The following is a 20,668-nucleotide window of genomic DNA, read 5'->3' as shown; positions in this document are numbered from 1 at the left end:
TCAACAGTAATTAGTAAGTTACTAACCACTGGGATGTGCAGCTTGCTTAGGGGCTTGCCGTCCAGCAGGTAGGATCCCGTGTAGGTGACATACTCAGCGTAGCACTGTGGGGCCTGTGGCGTGATGTAGCACAGGATCTTCCTCTTCTCCTCGATCTTCTTCCGGATCTGAAGATACTCGAAATAGGGGTTGGAGCGGTCGCTGTGGTACGGCTCAATGTCGTCTAGCTTGATGGCGTTGACGATTACCGCTAGCGTCTGCTGGATCATCTCCCTCGTCTGCTGCATGGCTGTGTTAACCAGCTGCACCTGCACTTGCGGCCCGGCCGGACGTGCAAACCTCCTCTTCCTCGGGTGCTGTGTCTGGGAGTCCTCCTCCTCTGTTGGCAGTGGCCGCCCTTTCGTAGCTTTGCTGAGCAACACAGGAGCGGGCACCTGGGCGGGGGGAGCAACCACAACGGTGGTGGTAGGCGGTGTCTGGGTTATTGTCGTTGTCACCATGGTGACGGACGCCAACGCAGGAGGCATGTCCTTTGTCTTGTCCGAAGGCGGGGTGGAGGGGGCTGGGGTGGACGGAGGCGTCCTGGTGGTTGGGGTCTGTGCGATGCTCACCACAGGGTTCATTGCTAGGGTGGCAGAGGTTGTGATGGCAGAGAGCAGAACGGTTGGCTGATGCTGGGGCTGCAGCAGTGCGGGAGAAGACAACACAGAGGAGGGGTTCTGCTTACTCTGGTTGGCCAGCATCTGGGCACGGTTACGTGTCATCCGCTGGGGGACCTCCTCCACCTTCTTGGGCAGGTCGGTAGACACAGCAGTGACCGTGACGGTCAGCTTGGATGTGGGCTCCTGTGCGTCCGATAGGTCAACTGTGCTGGAGATGGTCACTGCGACGGGAAGAGGGGGCAGCGGGCTGCATGTTGCCATCCCCAGGAGGGGCTCAGGCTCTGGTTCCGGCCGCAGCCGCTCCACCTTGGAAACAGGGAGTGGTTCCAGTTGGACCTGCAGGGAGTCCGTGAGGGACTGGATGTGCCTGTGGTTGTGGTGCTGCAGTTGGCTGCTTTCCAAGTCCACGGAAGAGAGCAGAATGGCGCCACCCAAATCCTCTGGTGCCTCGTAGAAGCTCTTTGGCTCCAGAACACCGCCCTGTGGGTGGTTCGAAGACAGGGGCACGCTGAGTGGGATGCTCTGGAGTTCAGGCTCCAAGTCCTGCTGAAAGTTAGCTTGCGGGGAGGGGACGACCGGATCTTGCGCAGCAGCCTCTCTCAGACTAGGAGCTGCTACTGGGGAGGAGCATGGAGGCACTGGGACGTCCACCTCCATCAAGGCCGGCTCCTCTCTGTGCGACATGGTGTGTCGGATATGTGGGCTTTGCACCGTGGTTTTATGCTCGGGTAACTCTGTCTCCTCCGTCTTGTCAGGGAGTGGCAGGTCGGGCAGCGAGAATGGACCTAGGTCATCCAGCTCGTCCACGGCGGACGGGAACGGATCAACCCAGGGCACCGTCGGATCGGGGCTCACAGATGGAGCCATGTGGCTCTCTTGCGGGGTAGTGGTGTTAATGACGACGGTGGGGGTTGGGGGGATGAATCTGTGGGAGGATGGGGGACTGTCTGGCCCACCACATGATAGGTCCGTCTCCATCTGATGAGTGTCCTCAATGGGTGGCTTGTTGCACTCTGTGAAGAAGGCCTCCAGCGGTATCGAGGAGGAGGATGCGTTCAGATAGTTTGGCTCCGTGTCCATCGTGGTGTCCGGCCTCTCCGGAGAGGGGATGTCTGCCACAGCTTCCTTCTGTTCGTCGAAGTCACTATCAGGGACATAGGTCCTGTAGGCAGCATAGGGCGGTGTGACTGAGGGGTGGCCGGAGATGTGCTGCATCTCGTGGTCGGAATTTGAGTAGGGGCTGGTGATCTTGGAGACAGCTGCCTCAATCTCCCGGAACGTCCGGTTTGGGGACTTCAGGAGCATCTCCGAGTTCCAGCTCATGGTGTGGTCGCAGGAGGACTCGCCCAGCGCGGCCGATGCGAGGGTTTGGTCTAAGGGGTGGTGGACCACCGGGACCTGGGGATCTGGAGAGTCTGCAGTCCAGCTCTTCCTCATGGGGTCCTCGATACGGGGAGGGAAGGCACACACCTCTGTTGGTTGATCCGGCTCCTCGGCCATGCATTGGTCCTCTTCTTCTTCTCTGTCGTCTAGCTCATCTTCAACCTGTTCCTCCTCTTCCTCCGCCTCAAACTCCTCTTCTTCCTCCCCCTCATACTCCTCCTCTTCTTCTTCCTCTTCTTCCTCCCCCTCATACTCCTCCTCCTCTTCCTCTTCATCCTCCTCCTCATCAGGGTCCTCCATGGCCGAGGGCAGGTAGTCTGTGCCACTAACAGGGTCTGAGGGCACTAGATCGGGCTCACTATGGTGAGGCTCTGAGATGTCATCAATGTCCATCGGTGGCAATGCGGCGGGTGCCGGCGTCGGCGGGGCGGCAATGTCCAAACAGGGCTCCTGGGGGTCGGGCCGGTGCACCGGCGTTGACGGCTTCAGAAGAAAGCTGTTGAACATGCTCTCTGAGGCGTTCTCTCCGACTTCGGGACCAGCGAGCACCGAGGTGGCCCCATTCTGGTGGCTGTCCAGGTGCGAGGAGTCCACCCGAGGAGACAGTATCCGGATGGGGGAGAAGTAAGGAGGCGACAAGCACTCCAGGCGGTCCAGTGCTGCTTTGTCCTCACGGAGCTGGGAGGACGAGCACAGGTCGAACTCTGACCCTGGGGGGTCGCTGTGCTGTCTGAGAAATTTGTCGGCCTCAGCCTTGAACTCCTCCTCCAGGGGGCGCCGGACCTCTGAAGAGGCAGAGCGGCTGACCAGGGGCAGCTGCAGGTTCTTGGCAGGGGTCAAACAGGTGCCCTCCTGGAAACTGTGGGAGGAGTTTGAGTACCTGCTGAAATACGAAGAGAACACCGTCAGACAAGGCAAGTTAGAGTCAATTAAAAAATAAACAAACAAACATATAGAACAATAAAAAAACATGTATAACAATAATGTAATCTGTTAACATTACAACAAAAATATTTTTTGACAAAAGTATGAATTCTAAGGCTACATTCACACTGCAAGCCAAGTTGCCCAAATCTGAAAGAAAATGATTTGGTCCACATTTGCTTGCATAATGAACAAGACCTTAGACAAAACACATACATTCAATAAACATAACAGGTTTATTTTACAAATAGACTGAAATACCTTTCGAAGAAAGATGGGGAACAAGCATTCATGGACATGGTCATCGCGGAGGAGTTCTGGCAGTCCAGCCCGTCAAACAGGTCCGGGTAATCTTCAGCACTGCAGGATGGCGTCCTTGGCGTCTGCATCACCTCTTCGTAACTGGGACAGGAGATGACAGAGGTCGGCGTGGGGACTCCTGTTGGTCGGTTCTGATCAGGCCTGGGCGACGCAGGGAGGTTCTCTTTCATTTGGTGGCCCTCCATCCAGTCGTTCGAGTTCTGGCGGTCCATAGATGCAGGCTTACGATCGGGCGACATCATCTGAGCAGGGATCCCAACATCCTTTAGCTTTTTCTCCTTGAGAGCAGACTCCAAGGTGTTGGGCTTCTTGGCCGTCAGCTCATTGCGGTTCTTCCTCACTTCCTCCAGGGACTTGGTCTTTTCCTTGAGTTTGGGGTCTCCTGATCGGTGCCTGAGCTTCTCCATCTGCTTCATCCTCTCCTTGTGCCTCTTGTGACGCTCCTCGATCTCCTGGTCCTTAAGACTCAACATCTGGCCAAAGCTGGTGAGGCGGAGATCTCCGTCCACCAGGAGCTTCTCTCGTGGGCGGTGATCCTTCCGCACCACCTCCTTTATCTGACTCAGCTTCTCGGTTTCATCCTTGATCTTGGACTTTGTGTGGTCCACTCTGCTGCTCTCTTTGTCCAATGCATCTCGATTCCTCTCCTTCTTAACGTCGTATTTGGGACTATCCTCCTTTGAGCGATCCTTCAGGAAAGTTACCTGTGGACTCTCTTTGGAGCTGGACTTAATGTCCTCTTTAGAGTGTTTGACTGAACCAAAGCCCTCTGTGCACTTATGCTTCTCCTCTTTGATCTTCTCCTTGTGTTTCTCCTTCTTCTTTTTGTCCTTAATTTTGTCACTGAGGACACTGCTTGTCTTGTCTTTGTCCTTTTTGGACATCTCTTTTTCAAACTCAAGAGTCTTGTCAAATTCGTCTTGGCAATCAGCTTTTGAGCCGTACGGGAATGTGTAGGGGTCCGCCTCCAGGGGCATGGGCTCCTTCTCAAAGGGCAGGCTCTCCCTGCGACAGTAGGACTCCCTGATCTCCTCAGTCTTGTCCCTTCTCTCTCCCTTCTCCTTCTTCACCTTCTCCTTGTCATGGCTTTTCTTGGAGGAGGAGGAGGACGAGTGACGGTGCCTCTCCTTCTCCCTGAACTTATCCTGAGGGGTAGATATGGAGAGAGAGTCCCGCCTCTCCTCAGACACATCCGGCAGGCTGATGGAGGAGTCGTAGTAGCTGCTGAGGACAGGCTCATTGCCGTGGTCCGTGAAGCTGTCTGAGGACATGTCGCTGTTCTTGTCATTGGAGTCATCTTTGCAGTCGTTCATGGCTTCCTCCTCCAGTTTCTCAAGGAGTGACTTCTCGTTATCACCACTGCTTTTGGAAGGTTTTCTTTCTTGTTTGTGTTTGCTCTTGGTTTTTTCGTCGCTGCCGTCCCTCTTGTCCACCAGTTTCTGCTTAGTTTTCTTGTCCAGGTTGGATTCCACCGACATCCTGTCCTTCCTCTCCTTGTGCTTCACATCCACAGAGTCTTTCCTGTCCTTGCTGTGTTTCTCTAGGGAGCCTTTCCTCTCTTTCTCAAATACTGTCTTGTCTTTTTTCTTGTCTTTGTGTTCCTTGTCTTTCGGCTTCTCTGTGGTGTGTTTGCCGTCGGCAGAGTATTTTCGGGCCTTTTCAGACGTGAAGTGGTCAAGGTCGTCCTGATCGGGCGTAGATTCCTTCCGGTGGGAGTCAGACAGGCCGAGCGAATCACTCAGCTTGGCCACACTCCCGTTGTAACTGTCCTCCTCATCGTCGCTTTCATCCGTGAAAATGTCGGCGATCTTGTACCAGGTTTTCTCACGGATCTTCTCAGGCTTCCTCTCCTCTTTCTTGACCTCCAAGAAGTCTTTCTCTTTGTCTGCATGCTTGTCCTGAGAAACCTTCTCCTTCTTCTCTTTCGTTTGGTCCGAGGACATCTTGCGGTCTTTGTCTTTTCCATGAGAGTCTTTATGTTTGTCTTTGGCTCCTTCCTTCTTATCTTTGGCCCCCCGCTCTGCATCCTTCTCTTTCACTGCTTTCTCGTTGGAGTTCTTCTCCTTCTCCTGGTCCACTCCCCTATCTTTAGGTTTCTCCTTGTGCTTGTCAGCTTTCGTCTTTTCCCTTTTTTCCACTCCCTCACTTCCCTTCTTTTCTTTCTCTTTTCCGGAGTGGTTTCTCTCTCTGACATCGGAGGATTTCCCGATTTCTAGGTCCTTGAACAAACCGTCGTTGCTGTATTCCTCTCGGGCTGACTCCTGCTTTATTTTGACCTCTTTACGTTCCTTCGTGAACTCGTAGGAGTCCTTGCGTTCGCGGCTGTTGTCGATGGTGTCCTTCTCCTTCTTTTCTTTATTATCTGCAGACTCTTTGCGCTTCTTTTCTTTCTCCATTGTGTGTCCAGAGTTCAGCTTCTGTTTGTCAACCCAGTCTTTCTTCTTCTCGCCGGGCTTCTCAAAGGTCTCTTTGTCCTTCTTCTTGGAGCCGGGCTCCTTCTCCATTCTCTTTTCACTGTGGTCTGACTTTTTCTCTTTGACTTTGTCTTTCCGCCTTGTCTCCTCCTTTACTGTCTCCACGATGAGCTTCACAGCGTTGTTGGCTTTGTATTCCTTGTACTCCTTGACAGGGGCATCCCAGCTGTCTTCTCCGTACATCGAGGAGCCGATGGAGAGGTCCGAGCCCCATCTGTCGTGGTGATCATCTGAGGCACTTAGCTTACTGTCGTCAAGGTTCAGGAAGCGGTTGTTGACGTCGTAGGTGTCATACTCTGAAGACTCCTCCTTCAGAGTTTTGTCCTTTTTTGATTTCTCCTCCTTGGCGTTCTTCTCCTTCTCTGCCTTCTGGGGTTTATCTTCTTTCTGCTCGTTCTTTTTCTCTATTTTTGAAGAGGACTTCTCCTTCGATTTTTTCTTTTTCTCCTCTTTGTGGGTCTTCTGCTTTTCCTCCTTGGGTTTCTCCTTCTCCTTTTGGTTTCTTTCCTTCTCCGTCTTGGTCAGCTTTTCCCTCTCCTCTTTGCTGGCTTTTTCCTTGTTAGACTCTTTTGTTTTCTTGTTTTTCTCATCCTTAATGGGTCTCTGTAGCTCTTTCCCCGACAACCAGTCCTTGTCCTCAGGCTTGGTCTTCGAAAGCCTCTCCTCCTTTTTAGAATGGTCTTTTTCATGTTTTGACAATTTGACCTTGCTTTCCACCGTCTGTCCGTCTGTCTCAACTATTGAAGACTTTTGCCTGGAGTCATCAAAGTCGAAAGAGTAGCTTTTCACAAACTTCTCGTTCATGTCTTGGTTAAGAACCAGGCTGGGGGCTTTTTCTTTCTCCTTGTTTTTATGCTTGTGCTTCACTTTATGCTTCTTCACAACCTTTCCATCAACATCAGTTTTAGACACTGCACTGTCGATGTTGGAGTTCTTGTGGATGTCTGAGCTCTTCTTGTCTATTGTGCCACTGTGGATGTTGTTGTTTTTCTTCTTGTTCTCCTGCGTCTTCTTCTTCACCTGCTTCAGGGATTCCACGCTTGAGTCTGCAGACGAGTAGTCCGACTCACTGGTGTGTCTGGTCCTTACAGAGTCAGAGAGGGAGCTGACGTCTGACCAGGGCGGGGATGAGACCGTCTTCCACCCGTCTGTCCTCCACTGCTTTGGGTGCTGCTCTGCTAAGGAGGGTGCTTGCTTCTGCGAGTTTGGGTTCCCATGGGATGACGAGGAGGCATTGAAGGCAGAAGATTCTTTCAGGCTCACACTAGCAGAGTCCTTGAAACTGTTGGAGCCCTTGTCATCCTCGCTCTCCATGTCCCCGCATTCAGAGTCCGACGTGAACTTGTCGTTGACCTTTCCAAAGCGGACCTCTTTGCTCACGTTGTTTTTGGTCTCCTTCTTGCGCTTCTTTTTGAATTTGTTCTTGTCCTTCTGCTGTTTCGTGCTTAGTGTGACGGAGTCCCTTGCCTTGGCGTTCGCCGTCATGGCCGGTTGCCGAGGTGTTGGCGTTGGCGTGAAGCCCAACGTCCTGTCATCCTCGTCCGAAGTGTTACTGTCCGAAATGATTCGCCGGACTGCTTTCTTTGGTGTGATTTGAGAGTTACTTTTGGAATATGTTTTGACCGACTCCATCTTAGGAACAGGGGTGAAGCTGTTGGGCTTAGGAGTGGGCTCCTTGCGGAAATCCTTCTTGAGGAGGTGCTTGTCGTCCACGGGCGGCACACGCTCCTCCTCGTCGTCCTCATCAAACTCGTACTCATCTTTGACGGGCGTGACGGCATTGGCCTTGGCCGACTCGGCGAGCTTCCCCTTAAGCTTCATGCCCTTCTCAAACTCAGAGTCTGTGTTGTTACCGTCCACCGAGCTAGACGGCGCAAACGACGGGGCGTCCTCCTCCTCTGAAGACTCTGGAGATAGAAAGAATAGAAAACCAGATGAGCATGTGCCAAATACATTGCAGAGAGCGATATTCTAGGTTTACAGCGTCAAATCTCCACCATGTCTTGCTCTGTCCAAGCCAGATGTAAACTGTATAAATAAAACACAGTTTAATCAAAATATCTACACAATAGAATTTCCTGTGATGCAAGACGCTTTGGATAAAAGGCTCTGCTGAATGCCCTAAATGTAAATGCAAGATCTTTACACATGTGTGTGCAGGTCATGCACAAGTATTCCATCAGCTGATAATAATTACATCATGGGTAGAGGACGGAGAGATAGAGCTGACAAACCTGATGAACTCTCTTCACTGGAGGTGTATGTCCCCTTCCCCAGCAACAGGTTGAGCATGGTGGGAGAGTTGGCCACCTTGAGCGCCGTCTCACCTCGCCGGTTACTCTGCCGTGGGTCTCCTCCATACCGCAGAAGGAGCTTCACCACCTGGAACACAACACAGTCAGTAAAGTAGTACCAAATTCCTGTTGAAATAGCCGGTCATATTCCAATATATACAACATTGAACATACACAGGTTGTATGTAATACAGAGATACATTGTAGATCTTATATAAATTGAAGCTATAAGCATAGTAAAATGTCTCAGGGGAACCACAAAGGTTCCACACAGTTTGTCATGTTTTAAAACTAAAGGCTGTGTTTTTGTTAAAGTTTTCTAAACACCAAATACCGTTAAAGGATCATTAGTAAACTAGGTCTTGCTCCTCACCTTGAAGTGTCCGTTGTTGGACGCATCATGTAGCGGGGTGTCGTCGTCCAGGCCCTTGGTGTTGACCTCTGCCCCCGCAGCCAGCAGCTGCTTGGCTACGTCGTAGTAACCACGGTTACATGCCTCATGCAACGCAGTCCAGCCTGGACACACAAGCATCACGCAGGGTGTGTTATATCTGACCAATGTCAACAAGCCAGCTCATTTCCTTTTCAACATAAGATGTTGGTGATTTCAGTTTGTAGCTCTGCTACATGTTGATGTTTGCTTTTATTGTAAACTAATGTGTTCCTGTATTGTTCTTTAAGGAATCAGTACTCCCATAAACACATATCAAACCCTAAAACCTCCCTTTTACAATAATTTTCCTTGAGTGTGACTTGGAACTGCATAATAATATTTATGAGCGTGTGTTATAATATATATAATCAAAGACCCAAGCATGTACTTTCACTTCACATTTTAAAGCTGTGATACCAGCTTGTGCTTCCACCTCACGCCTGGATATCAAGTCTAAACAGATGATTTACCTGGTTATCATTAAGCGTAACATTGGATCTCAGTGTACCAGTGAGAGTGACTCCTCAGCAGATAGTCTACCTGTGTATCACTAAGTGATTCCTCAGGGGATAGTCTACCTGTGTATCACTCAGAGTGACTCCTCACCTGCAAAGTCTTTTACATTCACGTCGGCCCCCTCACTAATCAGCTCCTTGATGCGCCGTGCCTCGCCGCGGATCGCCGCTCGGTGGAGCCGTGTCTCGCCACGCTCGTTGCGCTTGTTCACCTTGTCTTTGGTTTTGGATGCCGAGTTCGGCGTTCCCTTCTGGCCCAGGCTCGAATGCGACTGGTGCTTTGGTGTCGTGTCTGCATAGGAATTAAATTACGACAAGTTTAGTATTTTGGTTGAACCGCAGTGTGGCTGTTGCTCGAGCCACTGCAATTCAAACTAGTGTGAGTCTGATTCCTCTAATGGCCAGTAGAGGATGATCTTGCACTCCCTTGAGCAGGGGTTGTGTTCTTTACACAGGGAGACTGCCTGAGCTGGTTTTGTTTCATCACATTAACAAGATGAAATCCAAGCTCTGGATGCGTTTGCATCACAAAGTCTGCCGAGCAATTGTTCCCAAGTGCTGTTTGAAACTCACAAGCTTAACCTGAAATTTCCAAGTGTTGTGGAATGAACTAAAGAATGATTATACAGGTTAAACACGTTTGTGTTTGAGCTGGTGCGAGAAAAATCTCAACGGGGACACAAATCACATACCAGAGAAACCCTTTTGGTTCATACTGGGCCAGCCAACACCTTATAACACACACAGTCCACACACACAGTCCAAGTCCTGCTTGAGGACAGCATCCCTTTGGAAAGCAAGACGTGTGTGCGATAGTTCTGTGATCTGACTTCACATGCTGAGATGGCACGCTCGTCCTTCTTTGCCACAGAACTTTAATTTCCCTTTCATTATTTGCACAACAAACCAGCGTCCAGGTTATGTAATACAGAGAGCGAAGGTGAGTTAAGAATAAGTGAAGAGAAGTCAAAAATAAGTGGGAGATGCCAGCTAGCTTACACACAGCTGAGGGTTGCAATGCAGCTCTAATAGGAATGGATGAGGATTATTGTGCATGTCCGGGGTCTAATAAGACTCTTTAATAAAGCCTAACCGGATGAAGGGCGATAGAAAGGTACAGCCTTTTTTTTTTTTAAGTAGACTTACATAAACATCAACCTTTACGTTTAGATATAAACATATACAATCACTTTAACAATCCATAAAATGTAAATGCACGCACCAGGATCCACATTCAAAGCAATCCACTCCCATCTATAACGATGAAACACGAAAGCACCCCCTCCCAGAGACACACACTCCCAACCCACACACTGATCACACACACACTCAGACACACGGATCACTGTGAGTGGCAAGGGGACGTGGGATCAATGTTAAGCAGGCACCTGGACTGTTGACGGACTCCTCGGCCGTCATTTGCATGAGCAGAGCCACCTGCTGGCGTTCGGATAGGGGGTAGCCGGCCCGGATGCCCGGCATGCCCATCCCAAATGGCAGGCCCGCCTTCCGTGTGCTGCTGGGCTCCTTCTTGATGCGCTTCCTCTCTGGACCCTGCTTCTCTGTTAAGGAGAGAGAGGGGGAGAGCAAATGAGATGGGGTAGGAAATTAGTATCCACAATAGAGAAAGGGCTTGATCGAGCACGACTAAGACCAGGAGAGAAAGGAAGAGAGGGAGATAAGTAGAGAGGGAGTGAGAGGAAACTAAATGATGTACACATTGCAAACACACAGCTGACGTCATGCATTTTCCCCTACAATTGATTACATGGATTCTTAATTTTACTACAAAACAATGACTGATTAGGTAATCTGACAAAGCAACACCTTGCTCTGTGCCACTGTCCCACACTGACAACCTCCCAAGTCCCATGCTGCTTTCTCATTGGTCCAGAGAGGGAGAGAAAGTAAGAGGTCAGAAACTAGTGGAATGGACCGATAAACAATCCATAAAATAAAACTGAAAATGAAAGGTGGTAGAGAGAGAGGTGGGGGTGTGGATAGAAGCGAGAAGAGAAGAAAGAGTGTGGAGCAGTTACAATAATAATTGGTGTGCCTTTCAACTGATCAGGCCTTGGCCTGCCCCGCCTGGCTGGCTGGTTGTAAACTTGGTGCGAGGGGACAACAGCAGCTGGTTGTCCCAAAACATGCCCAGGCCGTATTTTCAGTTGGGGCAGCATACCAACCCATGCCCCTGGCATAGAACCCCGTGTGTACAGAGGACAGCAAAGTCATAGTCTATTAGCCCTGCTAGCATGCAACACACCCACAACAATGTAACATTATCCCACAACTGACTGCTGGCTAATTCTGGCACATTAACAGCAATGCAGTGTCCCCGACAAATAAACTCATGAAAATGACATGAAAACCATGCCAGATAAACAAACTGAAGACAGACAGGACAGAGCCAAAGTCGTACAGTTAAGATACTAAAACCCTGGCGGACTGCAATCCAGAGAAAAGATTACCCAGAAGAGTGTGTTTCCTGCTACGTTACCCGCACTAGCAACGCCAGCAGTGCCACTCAAGGCAATGAAAAAACAACAAAAATGAATGGAGAGTGGAGGAAATATATTTAATGAGTCATGCTTATGTTGACAACAGACTTTCCAAGTAGCGCGTACATGCAAAGAGAATGGTGGGAAGGATCTTCCACCAACATCTGTAAACATTTACAGCTCTCCCCCTCCCTCGCACTCTCATAGTGGAGGTACTCTGAGGCATTGAGACACATTCCTCACACAGTACTATGACAGTGGTACCCACAGAAAGAAGTCAGAGTGTTTTTTATTTAGTTTTGAGTGACAGATTGCAGAAGATACTATGTTAGCACTTCCAGGATGTGTTTACAAGGCTGGGCATCCGACGCAGGGAAATAAGGCCACTCTCCCCCCAGCTCAGAGCATTGCTATGAAAACGATATGCTAGGTTACTGCAGTAACTTGCCTTAGCTACAGCAGGGACACACTAAACGCTGCCTATTGGTTGTGACCATATGAAACAAGCTAGTCGTGTGCACCAGCGTGGTTTGTTGGTTGGATGGATGGTTATTGGTATGAAACAAGCTTATGTGGACTAGTCTAAATGCTAGTCATTGATACGCATCAAGCGAATGTGGACTAGCCTAAATGCTGGTTATTGATATGGATTAAAGTTATGGACTAGTTGTGCACCATTTTAAACACTGATAGAGTATTGACATATATCAGACATGGCCATGGACGTGTGCTTATGATTAGCGTGTGATTATGAACACAGTGCATAATACCCATATTATCTTTGTTTACTTGTCTCTTTAGCCAAATTGTACAGCAGTATAGTGCACAGCGGACAGCCAGGCTGGGCGAAAGGTGCATTTTCTCACGACTACATTACAAAGAGATGGGTTTGGTATTCATTGTTAGGATGGGCTGATTTTTTTGCCTCCCGTGTTGAGATTAACTCTAGCGATGACCATGGAAACAGTTCAAGATGCATGCTAACCCACGGCCAAACTCACATGCTCGATGCTCTACACACAGCGACGCACACATGGAAGGCACATAATCCCAGCTGTCATTCAGGTAGACACACTGTCTGACAGACAGGATTAATAACGAATGGTGTGCCTGTATGAGTGGAATGTCCTCGCAGAGTTTACTGAGTAGTTCTCGGTTTCACAGCAGAAAAATGACAACATTTAGCTTCCAGATGGCCTAGAAACTATCCGTCCTAGCAGCTTTCAACCGCCTTGACAGCAAAACAGAGGGAAAGCCAGTGGGCGAGCCAGGCCGTTTACGCCAAGAATAGACAACCTGAGCTTGGGCTGGAGAGCACAAAAAACAATAGCACTGGCCTTCTTTCTATGTAGCCAGATAACCGTTTCATTGTGTAGCCGGAGGTGGCCATGGACCAACTGAGCTTAACCAAACTAGTACAGCAAAACGACCCAACCAGGTCTGTCTACAGAGAAGCGGGATGGAGAGAGAGAGCTTGAGGGAGAGGGAGAAAGAGGATGAGTGAGCAAGAGAGAGAAAGTAGTGGAAGAGAGAGAAAGACTAAGCTAACATACACACACCACAGAAAATACCTGCACAAACAGGAAGTGTGGGCACAAGAGACAGGAAGTAGCCCACAGGATGTTGTTAATGCTTTCTGTGGAGCAAACAGCAGTAGCAGCAAGCTCCTGCTATTTGTTCCACACAAAGCATTAACAACATAACCGCCAGTTTTCATCATAGCATCAGCAATAACACGGTATGCTATAGCCTCTTCACCAAGGATGCAACAGTACAGTGCATTGATAATTAATCAATTAACTCTTTATTTTGCCAAATGAGAAATATAACTTTCTCTTTAGAAAAATGGCAGCATGATTGATTAGTATGGAAGTAAATCAGTGTCATCGGATTTTGAAAATAAAAAGCCATTGAATTTTTATGCATTAAAATAACGTATCTGGATTTTTTGCCTCTGATTTTAACTCTTTAAAGTTTCAAAAAATCATTTTCAACTTTATTTTTCAATGTTAAAAAGCTCAAAATCAAATATTCAACATTAAAAAATTCAACTTCAATCTTTTCAACGTCCCCAAATTAAAAATGCCAAAGTCAGCTGCAAAATTCAATGTATGAAATTCAGCGTTAACATCTGGGGACCCAAGGAAGAGCAATTGATCCTAGATGCTAGATCGCGGTCAAGCAAGGAGAGTGAGTGGGTGTTAGACAGAATGGTGTGTTAGACAGGCAGGAAGTCGTGCGGAAACATGTACAAGCTTAAAACTTAATGTTATTATCATCATTGATCACTCGGATTGGGGGTATTCATTTTGTGACACCGGGCGCCATTAAGTGGCTGGAGCAAAGCGGTTGATATGCCTCTGTGGTGTCATAACAAGAGCGCAACGAGCGCGCAGAGCCAGCACTATTCCGCAACGAGTGGCATGATACAGATATGAGGATGACATATTAAAAGCAGGTTGCTGTCGGGCGCTTCTTCTATGGAATACAATTAACGATGTCCCGTCGTCCCGGGGACGTAATTAATTGTCATCGGGATGATCAATATTCTCTCTCGGGTCGACCTCGGGATGAAGAGAATTTAGTGGGCACTGACTTAATTTTTCTGTTTACGTTTTCAACACTTTCTGCGAACCAGAACGGGTTCGCGGTCGGTGGAAAAGACTTATGCGAAAAGGTAATAGGAAAAAAAATGGAAAAAGGACTGAGCTTCGTTCAATTGGCTGGCCCGCGTTTGTGTTGTTCAGTGGAACGCAGAGACTGCTTCCAATAGAATGATGAAGACACCAGCATGCAATAATGAGTTCACATCTGAGTGTAGGCTATAAATGCGGTTAACTATTTACAAGTGAAAAAACACCAACATATTCTTTATTTTGCTGACCACTTGTTTTTTATCCTGACAAAAGCCTTGTAAGGACAGTTCCTCTGTGTCTCTCTCGTAGATCGCACCATCTTTCAACGTCTTTGTTTAATGCCCGATCATCATTAGGTTGACCAGATGTCCCGGTTTTGCGGGGACAGTCACGATTTTCTGTTGCGTGTTCCACGTCCCGACAAAAGCCTGTTGGCACGCTAAAATGTCCCACAACTATGAATTGTCCCTTGTTGTCAGCGATAACATAGCCAACATGGTCTTATTATAGCCCGATCATTAGCTAAAAGCCACATAGAAAGAATAAAGCATCCATATGATTTCAATAATGTGTGTGAGGGCATATGCAGCAGGGATGATTGCACAGTGGAATGCTTATGGAAAACCAGCAGACGAGCGCTGGGCGGAGATGTTCGCGCATTTCAGAATAAGGGAGATTATATAAAAATATGTCAAATTTTTCAGTTTGCCGTTTGTCTTGTCAATATGTTAACCTACTTAATATTTATTTATTTCTTTATTTTTTTCAACCGCGATCCGCCTGCAATTCCTCCAAGTATTATTTTTTTTCCCACAATCCACTGTGGATTATCCACTCTGTCCGCAGGTAAGACCGCCAACCGTGCAACTAGTCTTTACGTTACTAGTTAGTTCTTTACTAGTTAGTAAACACTGCCCATGAGCTCCAGCTGTTCATGTGATTCCCTCGCACAACTGGTGGCGGGGTTCCCTCCATGTCAACAATGGATACATCATTGTGAATCCTCCACTTTTCTGGCATGCCAAACTTTTCGTCGTGGGGTTTTCGAACGTCGCAGACGAAAAAAATCTCAGTTTGCAAGCATGTCACATTACAAGACCTCGTCTCATCGCAGACTTTTCAAAATTGTGTACAACTCGTCTGCGACGAATGAATCAGGGCAAAATCGTGTAGTCTGAACCAGACATGATCAGCAGCTCGCGGATTTCTCTTTCTCCCTCTGGAGGTCTCGCCTAGTCAATGACACTCTGAACAGCCTCATGCAAATCTCAATGCATGGCCCTCCTCTTGACAAATACAACTCACTAAATGCAGTCACTTAATGGAGTACTGTCAGAAGGTCACGGTGACCACAGGTTGTTGGTTGTCATCTTGAAGCTAAACAAATCTAGTCTGGAAATAAATATATTATTTTATCAACACAATGTATTGTGTTTTTATTATATTATCAGTAAATAACTAAAAATGTAAAAAAAAAAAAAAAAGGGAAATTCGGGACAATTCACGACGGTTCAAAATGTTGTTCGGGGCGTTTCCGGGACGTTGGTGAAAAAAGTTAGTTTTAACCCCTGGCTTTTTCGCTTTTTTTTCGCTTTTTCACGCCGTGCTTCCACTGGAACCACAGGCTGCTGCCGCTTCAATTGCGCAATACTGTCGGCTCTGCACTCGCATTCCACAGTAGGCAGCGGGCTTCTGATCGCCCAAGCATCACACCAAACGTAGGCAAAGGGATGTCCCAAATTGGTGCCCTAATAAATTGGGCTCCTTAACCCACTACAATTACCATTACGCTGCATGTAAATCCAGCCAAGTCACTGCAATCACACACACACTTCACATACAGGCATTCATTGTTTATTTCATACTGCAGTAAAAAATAAAGAAAGCAGTAAGTAAAAGAAAAAGCCAGCAAGAGAGAGTACTAGGGGTGAAACGTTAGGCGTTATTCGCCAATTTGTCCAGCAGAGGTTGCCATATCTTTTGGAAGATTCTTTCTTTATTAGTAGTTTTATAGCGGAGTCTTTCCATGTGCATTACATTACCTAGCTCTCTAATCCAGTCGTTCTCAATCTGTGGTATAGTACGCGAGCGCCGTCTAGTGGTATGCGGAGTATGAACGTTTTTTTTTTACAAAGTTGAAGCAATCGTTAAAAAATAAATTTCCATGCACACCCATAAACACACACTAAACACATAAGCCACAAGTTCCCTAATCTGGAGACTTTTCTCTCTGACAATGACCTCAGGCTCGCTGATCAAGTCAGGGACAACATTGCTGAGCACCTGGACTCTCTCCTACAGTTCCAACAATTTGCTGAATATTTCCCTGCGATTGCGCAGGGTAATACCTGGATACGAGATTCGTTTCTCATTAAGGCTTCTGACGTCCTGAGGGAGAAATTATCGGCTCTTGAACAGGAACTTTTAATTGAACTGTTTTGTGACGAGAAATTGAAGTCTGCCTTCAGAGGCGAGACATTGCTGGACTTTTGGATGCAGTGACGCAGCGAATATCCTGCGCTTTCGGACAAGGCTGTGCGCTTTGTCATTCCATTTGCGACCACGTAGTTGTGTGAAAGGCTTCTCTTCCCTCGCCTTCATTAAGACTAAATATAGAAGCAAGTTGGATGTTGAACCAAGTCTGAGGCTAAAACTTACCTCAATCGACCCAGACATCACATAACTCAGTACACAGAGCCACGCACACCCCTCTCACTAAGCATGATAGGCCCAGAGTCGCCATTACCAATTTCTTTTTTATTATTATTCATATGGGTACATTCCCTTTGAATGCATTACTTTGAGAAGGTCACAGTAGGGGCTACTATTCTTAATTTTCAATGTGTGCCTGAGTACATTCTCCTTCAAACCTAAGCATAGTTTATATTCTGCCCTTATGGCGCTTACAGCAGTATTTTTAATACTGAAGATTAAATATTTCCGTTGTTTTTCTATAATACACTTGATCTTACTCATGATTGTTTGATTACAGTGTTTTTGCTGTACACATGAGTTCTCTCTTTGCTGTGCATGACTAATGCACTGCAATTGCTTATAACAGGATTGTTTGACTCCAGTATTTGAATATTCATGTTAAATTTTTTTAATGTTTTGATGCGGTACAATTTACCTCACATGATTGGTTTGACTGCAGTTTTTAAAATTAATATTCAGTGCTGTGAATGTTTTAATGCAGTACACTTGTTAATAACCTCACTAGATTGACTGGTATGTTATATGCCAGATGATATCCCCATTTGCTGGGTAGGCCTATTGATGCAGTTCAGTTGTTAGTATTGTGACGTTGCAAGTGTTTAAATACAATACATGAGTTTATAGACAGTTTATAGACAATAGGTTGCTTCAGTCAAGTAAAGTTAAGTGAATAATAAATCATATTATTAATATTAATGCCTTCTGTGTATACTCTATGTAGTTAAAGGCCTACGCTACTTTATTTTAATTCCGGTGGTACTTGGAGAGCCAAATAATTTCTAAGGTGGTACTCATGGTAAAAAGTATGAGAAGCACTGCTCTAATCCATTGTTGGAAAAATAGTACAGAGGGAGATGGCTTGCCCTTCATAGTTTGTGATGTTGGTATTAAGCACCACTAAACCAGAGATGGTTAGGGGTTGGTTAGGTGTAATAGTTTTATGAAAAGCCTTTGAAATTTTATGAGTATAAAAGACTAGAACAAAGTTAATTTGGAAAAAGACCAAAACTGATGTGTAAGAGTCCCTGTTTGTTGTTTACATTTATCGCATAAAGGAGAAGTGTTAGGGTATATGCCATGGAGCCTGGCTTCAGAGTAGTGAAGCCTATGGACTCCTTGAAACTGTACTAAGGAATGTCTGGAGTTTATTGAGCTGCTATGAATCCTGTCCAGGATACCCTCCCAACCCCTTTCTCAAAGTTCCATGCTAAGTTCCTGCTTCCAATGATTCTTCACCTTTTCCCCCTACCTACTTCTAATGGAAGAAAGGTACGATTAGTACCTCATATGACTGGTCATAAGGCAATTTACAAGTGATATTTTTTCTGATGATCCGTCATCTAGAATAATGTGTGGTTTTTTTTTTTGTTGCTTTTTATTTTTCTTGAATAGCACTAGCGCTGCTGTGCAATTTCATTGAAACTTTGCACGGTGTTAAGTTCAGCTACTTTTGCAATCTTTTGCTATTTTAGCTATGTTTGCAAATTAATATTGATATTTTGTGTATTTCTGCTCACAAAATAAACAGCAAATGCATCTTTGATATCTTATTGAAGAATACTGATTCTAACAAACTGGATCTGCATGAAACAACACACACACACCTTAACACCTTTAAAATAAACCTTAAAAATAACTATTTAGCTCAGTATTCTCTTAATCAATTTTATTTATTTATCTTCTTTATTTTCAAGCACCTTGTAATGCAATTTTGCATGAAAGGCGATTTGATTTAAACTAAAATACCCTCACACACAAGATCAGCAAACACTAAAGCACCACACTCAATGTTCTACATCAGACTAACACAGACACAATGTGCTACATCACCACACTAACACAAGACACCGTTACACAATCAAACATATCACACCATCCTACAACAGCACATGATGACACCACCCACTGCCAAACTCATAATACTCTTACACAAACCACAGCTCACCACGCAATACATCACACCTGAAGAGACGCATCCATTCTGAACTGACACTGGCAGGTTAGCAGCCTTGCTACCTACCATTACATAAGCTGCTTTCACACATACACATAAGTCCTGCTATTCTCCCGATAGGCCGTGTATGTGAACGACGTATCCTGACTTTTTTTAATTTTATTTTTGCCTAAAGTTAATTAAATATATTCATTATCTATATTAATTAGATATTGCGGATTAAACGTGTACACTAATGCCATTTAATACTTGGAATACTTGCCTATACCTCCAACCTCCGTTCCAGCAGAGTATTTTCCACAGCGGGCTTGATTGTAAAACTCCTCCGCACCCGCCTATCCCCCCAAGCACGTAGATATGCTCTTTTTTTTTACAAGAATAAGTGATGCAGTAGGTGGGCTTATGTGTTATTTTAACTGGAAATGTTTTATACATACTGTATTTCCGTTTCCCACATAATATATTCTTGTTGATGTTCTGTTATATGCGCATCATGCGTAATGCGAGGCAGTCCCATGCGCTGCAAGTGGAGTTCTGCTGATATCCAAGCCCACCAGCACTTTTTGTTTTTGTGCTTCAGTTACCCGAATCTATTCAGTTTGTGACTTAAATGTACTTTAATCTAATTTTAGTTTGTGCCTTAAGTATGCAATACTGTCCATTCATATTCTTGTAAAAAATGATGGTTTCGTTTCAACTCGTTGCGATTCAGCATACTGATTGAGTGTTTTCCTTCTAAAATGCTCAATAAATTGAATAAATTAAATTTGATTTCCTTATTTATTTGACTAATATATGGAAAACGAATACATTTGTTTAGTGAAGGCCAGATCACGGAAGAACTTCAGGCTACATTATGAGTGAGCTACACTTTTTTTTTTTTCGTAGTTCGGTTAACCGGTTACTTATATCAAATATTGATATGCCTTCAAATGCCCATCCCTAAAAAGTACACATCATACAATAAATTACAATACATGAGTTCACAGCTGCACGTGTATACATCGATTTTTTCTTTTATTAATATTATTGTTATTTACAACAGTTAGAACATTATAGGGTCCACTCCCTGTTTTCTCAGTTAAACACAGATATCAATTAAATTTGTGTTTTTTGAGTGTGAAATGAAGCAAAAAAAGACGCTCTCTTTCTCCGGTAACGCAGTCGTTCGTGACGCCTTTCTTCTTCGTCGTTTCTTTTATTTGTTTCTAACTCATGCTCCAATATTTCATCGATCGATGGTCCGGATTTTGTGGATGCAACGGAATATATGATGCATCGTTGCATCAACAGTTAAGATGATTGCGATGAGTTCTGCCAGTTCTGCCGCCGTGCTGTCTGCGGTCAAAACAAAACAAACTAGATTGACAGCGGCCGCCCGTATCCCGCCTCCTGCGAAATTAGACCCTACGTCATATCCTGCCCCTTGCAGGCCCACCCCCTAAACCCCCCGTTGATTCTACTGATGTCGAAACGGCATCGATGTCCGCATATAAAGCATTAAGTGTGAATAAGTGTGAATCACCCTCACAGTTGAATGTCCTGAAATACAAATGCAGCGAAAAGGCGGAGGACATGTGTGAAAACGGCTATAGGGGCCTGTGAACTGCAAAGCACTCCCACACTGAAACTCTGAAATACCCACATCGATAATGCACACAGAGCAGGCCTCTGTTTTATGCACACCAGTCTAAAGAGCACTGATGATACTCCAGGGCTCCAGACTAACTGTTTTCACTAAGAGCACTCTGGCCCCTAACTGAACATCTTAGGGGCATGACCAGAAATTTAGGGGCACACCGTAAATCAACATGCCAATGTGATTTTCAATTTTTTTTCACTGTATTACTAATACA

General features: G+C 46.1%; 1 protein-coding gene across 4 annotated transcripts in view; it reads right to left on the bottom strand.

The window, feature by feature from the left end:
- ankrd11 (ankyrin repeat domain 11) overlaps nucleotides 1–20,668 on the bottom strand; it is a 154,294-nt gene that overhangs the window by 10,024 nt on the left and 123,602 nt on the right. For 3 of the 4 annotated variants that reach the window (XM_079737306.1, XM_079737305.1, XM_079737307.1), the window contains 6 exons: nucleotides 10,395–10,568; nucleotides 9,098–9,298; nucleotides 8,432–8,574; nucleotides 7,999–8,146; nucleotides 3,231–7,671; nucleotides 27–2,928 (listed from right to left, as the gene is read on the bottom strand). In XM_079737306.1, coding sequence (XP_079593432.1) covers nucleotides 27–2,928; nucleotides 3,231–7,671; nucleotides 7,999–8,146; nucleotides 8,432–8,574; nucleotides 9,098–9,298; nucleotides 10,395–10,568 — 8,009 coding nt within the window. The remainder of the gene's footprint in view (nucleotides 1–26; nucleotides 2,929–3,230; nucleotides 7,672–7,998; nucleotides 8,147–8,431; nucleotides 8,575–9,097; nucleotides 9,299–10,394; nucleotides 10,569–20,668) is intronic. The other variant, XM_079737308.1, reaches the window with a different exon arrangement.

The sequence above is a fragment of the Pollachius pollachius genome, assembly GCF_949987615.1.
Source record: "Pollachius pollachius genome assembly, chromosome: 5".
Lineage (NCBI taxonomy): Eukaryota > Metazoa > Chordata > Actinopteri > Gadiformes > Gadidae > Pollachius > Pollachius pollachius.
Note: the sequence above shows the minus strand (reverse complement) of the source record. Positions and strands in the feature narration are given on the sequence as shown.